The sequence below is a fragment of the Pristiophorus japonicus genome, chromosome 2 (assembly GCF_044704955.1).
Source record: "Pristiophorus japonicus isolate sPriJap1 chromosome 2, sPriJap1.hap1, whole genome shotgun sequence".
Taxonomy (NCBI): Eukaryota; Metazoa; Chordata; class Chondrichthyes; family Pristiophoridae; genus Pristiophorus; species Pristiophorus japonicus.
In genome coordinates this window covers 293,774,031-293,780,030 of record NC_091978.1, presented here as the reverse complement: position 1 = coordinate 293,780,030, position 6,000 = coordinate 293,774,031, and the positions used below count along the sequence as shown (strand labels likewise).

Sequence of the window (6,000 nt, the reverse complement as noted above, 5' to 3'; positions counted from 1 at the left end):
TCCTCTCTCTCTTCTCTCTCTCTTTCCTCTCTCTCTCTCTCTCTCTTCCTCTCTCTCTTTCCTCTCTCTCTTTCCTCTCTCTCTCTCTCCTCTCTCTCTCTCTCCTCGTCTCTCTCTCTCCTCGTCTCTCTCTCTCTTCTCGTTCCTCTCTCTTTCCTCCTCTCTCTCTCTCTTTCCTCTCTCTCACTTTCCTCTCTCTCTTTCCTCTCTCTCTTTCCTCTCTCTCTCTCTCTCTTTCTCTTTCCTCTCTCTCTCTCTCTCTTTCTCTTTCCTCTCTCTCTCTCTCTTTCCTCTCTCTTCTCTTTCCTCTCTCTCTCTTTCTCGTTCCTCTCTCGCTCTCTCTCTTTCCTCTCTCTCTCTCTCTCTTTCTCTCTTTCCTCCCTCCCTCTCTCTCTCTTCTCGTTCCTCTCTGACTCCCAGCGGCTGGGGGAGGAGAGACATGGGTCGGGTGGATTGGAGGGGAGAGAGGGAACTTGGAAGATGAATCACATTCTTCCAACCCCCTACATCATTGGAGTGAATGATATTCAGAAGTCACGACACTGTCTATTCACTTCATTCCCAATAAACCTGTTAACAATCCGTATACAATGCCTGCCCCATCTATGGTGGGGTGGCGTGGGGAAGGATGCACTTGCGCTGGGATAAGTCACTTTGGCTCGGGGAGGCACTTCAGCTGGGGGAGGCATGCACTTGGACTGGGCTAGGGCACTTTGGTTGGTCATTGCTGTCTTCTGGGGAGCTCTGTCCTCTCTCACTTCAGGAAGGCAAAGTGGATCGAGTTACAATTTGCAATGTCGTGAGACCTTGGGATGGGCGGTTCCAGTGACACATTCCTGTGAAACGTCAGGGTATGGCTTATCCTCCAAGGGGACCAATCATAGATAAAGGGTAGAGCATGATGGCCGTTTTCACAGGACAAATAAGCACATCTTTTAATTGTTCCCTCGGGAGAAGAACCAGATATCGTTCCAAGAAATCTGCTGTAGTTCACCACTACACCAGCAGAGAGTAGAAGCTCCCATGCAATAATTATTTAGTATAATAATTTTTCCCAGTGGTAGATGCATACCAGCCCAAATCAACTAGTCCTCCAATTTTCTCTTATCCTGTAGAGAAACATCTTACCTGGACTAGGCACCTCTTCATAGGACCCTGATTAAAATCGTAAACCCACAAGTGTGTGGTAGAAAACAACCTTTTATTCTTCTGCATTTTCCCAAGCTATTTTTTAAAGGAAGAAGTACATCTAAATGAGAAGTCGCCACATTTGGTCTAAATTCTGCAGCTTGGTAAACTACCCGACCTGACTATTGTATCTGTCCATCCATGACAAAGCAGCCCGCTTGACTGGCACCCCATTCACCACCTTAAATATTCACTCCTTCCACCATTGGATCATCATGGCTGCAGTGTGTACCATCTACAAGATACACTGCATCAACTTGTCACGGCTTCTTCTGAAGCACTTCTCAAACCCGCAATCTCTACCACCTAGAAGGCTAAGGGCAGCAGGTGTACTTGAATACCACCACCTGCAAGTTCCCCTCCAAGTCATACACCATCCTGACAGCACTGTAGGAGTAGTTTCACCACATGGACTGCAGTGGTTCAAGAAGGCGTCTCACCACCACTTTCTCGAGCGCAATTAAGGATGCGCAATAAATGCTGGTCTTGCCAGCAACGCCCATGTCACAAAAATTAATTTTTTTTAAATGTCAACGCGTATTACTGTTCATCCTTGTTTATTAGAGTCCTGTTATTTTTTTCTAATATTTGTCGTATACTCTTTTCAGCGATTTTACAGGCTCCGTGCTTCGAATTGATGTAGATGTTGCCTCCTGCAGTGCACCCTATGCTATACCCAGAAGCAATCCCTACTTTAATAGCACCAATCAACCACCAGAAATATTTGCACATGGACTTCATAATCCAGGCAGGTAAGTGTGCTTAAAGATTTTGGAAATAAACTCAAATCACAGTTGTTAAAATAGAGGCATCAATTTTTGCTTCATTTCTTACAAAGTCAAGTGTCAATTGGCACAAATTCATTGTGACACAACAAAAAAAAAGGATGGAGTAAACCAGATTCAACTCAAATCTAAAAATTCAATGCCATGCACATGTTTGCAAATCTATTGATTACTTGCAATATATAGAGGAAAGGTTGATCGGGCAATTGGCCATGTTCTTAATGTGCTTAATTTTATCTTCATGTTTTTGAGGTCCAGCACAAATGTGTTCAAATAGTCATGATATATTGGTTGGGTGCTGGAAATCAGAGCTGTAAAATAATAGATATTGGAGAGTGAGCTACAAGACTATAATCCATTTGAGTGGATTCAGATTATATCATACATTTCCAGAGCAATTTCTAAAGGTTATTTGAAAGCCATGCTGTAGCTTGTAACTGACTATTAGAAGTAGGATTAATAGTAGCAGTAAAACAAAAACAAAATACTGCAGATACAGGAATACTGGTAATAAAAACAGACAATACTGGAAATACTCCGCAGATCAGGCAGCATCTGTGGAGAGAGACACAGGGCCCAAGTTTCGGGACATGCCTAGAACGGCGCAGCCCCAACCTGGACGCCCGTTTTTCTGGCCTAACAAATACCTGCAGATCCTTTGGAGCTGTGAGGAGCGGAGCCACGTCCCTGCGCTGAAATCAGTGCCGGGACCTCTGCACAGGCACGCGACAGTGGGGCGCACATGTGCAGTAACTCCAGGCGCCCGAAACTCTGTGGGAGGGGCCCGAAGCACGCAGCTCCTAGCCCTGGCCGAATGGCCTCACGGGGGCTGCGAGGATCAGGCTGCACCTCCCTTGTCCAGCTCCTGCTCTGGCTCCAGCTTCTTCCCCTGTTCAACTGGCTCTCTCAACCCCCGCTCCGACAACCTCCCGCTCTGACTCCGACGACCGCCCCCGCTCCCCCACCCCCAGCCCCAGTTTCCCCCAGCCATCTACATTTAACTCCAGCCCCCTCCGCTCCCTCTTCCTTCGGTGGGGCCCGCTTGCCCAGTCTTGGGCCCGGCTTCACGTCCGCCGCGCCCGTTCAGCCTCCTCCCCCCTCTCCTCTCCTCCCCCCTCTTCTCTCCTCCCCCCTCTCCTCTCTCCTCCCCCCTCTCCTCTCTCCTCCCCCCTCTCCTCTCTCCTCCCCCCCCCCACCACCCCCTCTCTCTCTCTCGCTCTCTCTCTCTCCTCGCTGTCAGAAACACATAGACACTGACAGAGCGAGAGACACACACTGGGGGGGGGGCGCCATCCAGCATGCTGTTGGAGGGCTCCCGGTGCTGCAGTCGGTGAGTAGAACATTTTTTATTTATTGATTTTTAAAAATTTTTTTTATTTTTTATTAATTTATTTTGGATTGATTTATTGGTTGATTGATTTATTGATGTATTTATCATGTATTATTGATGATGGCTGTTTATTTGTAGAACTGAAGTGTTTAATATTCTTTTATTGTAGATTACAGGGTTAATTGTTTCTTTTAATTTTCTGTGCAATAAATTATGTCACCACTTCCTGTGCAGTTTATATATATTTTTTAAAGAATTTAAAATACAGAATATAAAACTTTTTCTTCAAAATACAATTAAAACCTTAGAAAAAATTGCTTTCCAAAGATATATGCTTATGTGATATGATACTCCATGAAACAGTTTAAATGACAAATCTAAGCCAAATTATTAGATTGTATTTGCTACTGCTTTAGATCCTGACAGTGGGCCGAAATTCAGGGTCTCAAAGGGACCCGTTAATGCCCGTTTGTGGTGGCCATCCCTAAAAATCGAATGGCTGCTGCTTTGGGGTCAATCAAAATTCAGGTCAGGGATTTTTCGGCCTGAACCTCATCCCGCCCAAGTAGATGCACTGCCCAATTAAAATAAATACTTACCCATCCATTTTCAGCTCAATCCGGCAATCCCCTGCCGCATGGTGCCACTGACAGGTTTTTCTGCCGGTGCACCCTCTGAAGACTGTGCGGCCCAGCAGAGCAATGGCCCTTAAAGGGGAGGGCCCACTGCCGCGGCTGCAATGGAAGAATTTTTGCCGATCGGCCAGCCAAATACTGCCCCTGAGTTCGGCGGGGCAGCCTGCAACTCCCTCTTGGGTGCCAGGCCTCTGGCCCAGTCGAAACCCTCCCTGGTGGCCCAGTGGCCAAAGTTAATAAATGAACGAATCTCTCCCCTTTATCGGAGGGGAGAGAGCGTGGTGACGCACACGCGCTGTGACGTCACTACATTGATAGCGGTGGACGCCCTAATGACCCCTTTACAGCCAGTCAGCCTGGGTTTGAGTCTAAGGCATTATGTAGGACTTTGAAAAAAATTTTAAGTCCTGAAAATGGATCTACTCACTGCACCAAGAGTTCCAGCGGTGAGTACCAGTTTAAAAAAAATCATAGGAGCGCCAGCTTTCTGGTGCACCTGAATTTCGGCCGCAGTGTATTTAATAACAATACATTGTTTTGTTTTCCACCTACCACAGAAAGTTGTTGAGGCCAATTCACTAAATATATTCAAAAAGGAGTTAGATGAAGTCCTTACTACTAGGGGGATCAAGGGGTATGGCGAGAAAGCAGGAAGGGGGTACTGAAGTTGCATGTTCAGCCATGAACTCATTGAATGGCGGTACAGGCTAGAAGGGCCGAATGGCCTACTCCTGCACCTATTTTCTATGTTTCTATGTTTCTATACCCTCCAGTTCACTTGACAAACTGTGCAGCACTCCAATTGTAATTCCACAGTAATCCTATGTACAAATCCTTACTGTTCACCTCAGGCTGGGGCTCAATTTAAATGCCTCATGGCATCCAGTGACCTGCTTTTTATACAATGTGTGCAAATTGTAAGAGCATGAAATCATCTTTGAGCGGTCGTACCTGAGCTGTCTTGTACTTAGTCATTACTGAGAGGTTTTCCTGCTGTGCCCCCAGCCCATTAGTGGCTGTTTTCCTGACTGAACAAAACTCTGCTTCCTCTGGGATGACGACGTCTGGTTCCATTTAGGCCTTGTACAAGGATGAAGCTAGGAGGAGAGAAAGAACGCGAGCACTCTAATACATTTTGTTTTTAAGTTAAGAAAGTTCTTGCCTATGTTAAAGACAGTTATGGAGGGCTTGCACTCTCCAAGTCTCTCGTATGAACCTTATTTGATTTCAGGCGTCTATAAGGAGTGGTGCATACCAATCAGTCCTGGGGTAGTCCTTTGTATAGTTTTACTACAGACCTTAAGGTTTCCCAGTGTTATAGAACCTGCTCCAGTCATCTTTACAAATCCTTTTTTGAATGCACTGCCCAGTAAGGCACCGAGCAGCAAAGCAGTCTTGCAGTAAATGACATTTTAGCATAAACCTGAATCTCCAGAGCCCCAATGGTATCAGTGGCCCATGTTTTCACAGGGCCTGTGAGTTGCTGTTCATCTGATTTTAATGGTAAGAGTTTATTCAATAATGACAGCACAAACAAACATAAATAGGAACGAGAGCGACTCCCACATATCAAATTAAAATGTTTGTATCGTCTGGAAAGGTACCACAGATTTGGTTCCCTAGTCTGTACAGAGTAAGCTAATGTCAGTGAGGAAAATGGTAGGAGCAGTATAGTTGACCAGAGCATCCCTAGGCCTGTGAGGGAGACATCAGCTAAGAATCATATTGCTGGCAGTGGCATGTTTGCAGACTTTGGGTGCGGACAGTATTATATTGTGCTGTCCTCCATAATATGCCTGTTTGCTAGTCAACAACAACTTGCATTTATATAATGCCTTTAACATTGAAAAGCATCCCAAGCTTTTTTATAAAAGTGTAATTAGTTAAAAATGGATGCCAATAGCAAAGGAGATTGTTATATATGTAAACTTGTATTTACCTTGTACAGCCACCAGGGGGCTCTTCACCTGGAGTCTCTAGGGATCCCATAATCCCTTGGGAACACAGGTACTTAAGGAGGTCTCACAGGCTGGAGAGGCACGCTGGAGACCTGCAATAAAAG

General features: G+C 45.6%; 1 protein-coding gene across 1 annotated transcript in view; it reads left to right on the top strand.

Moving 5' to 3' along the window:
- hhip (hedgehog interacting protein) overlaps nucleotides 1-6,000 on the top strand; it is a 233,580-nt gene that overhangs the window by 71,488 nt on the left and 156,092 nt on the right. Inside the window, exon 7 of the mRNA XM_070865050.1 lies at nucleotides 1,797-1,940. Coding sequence (XP_070721151.1) covers nucleotides 1,797-1,940 — 144 coding nt within the window. The remainder of the gene's footprint in view (nucleotides 1-1,796; nucleotides 1,941-6,000) is intronic.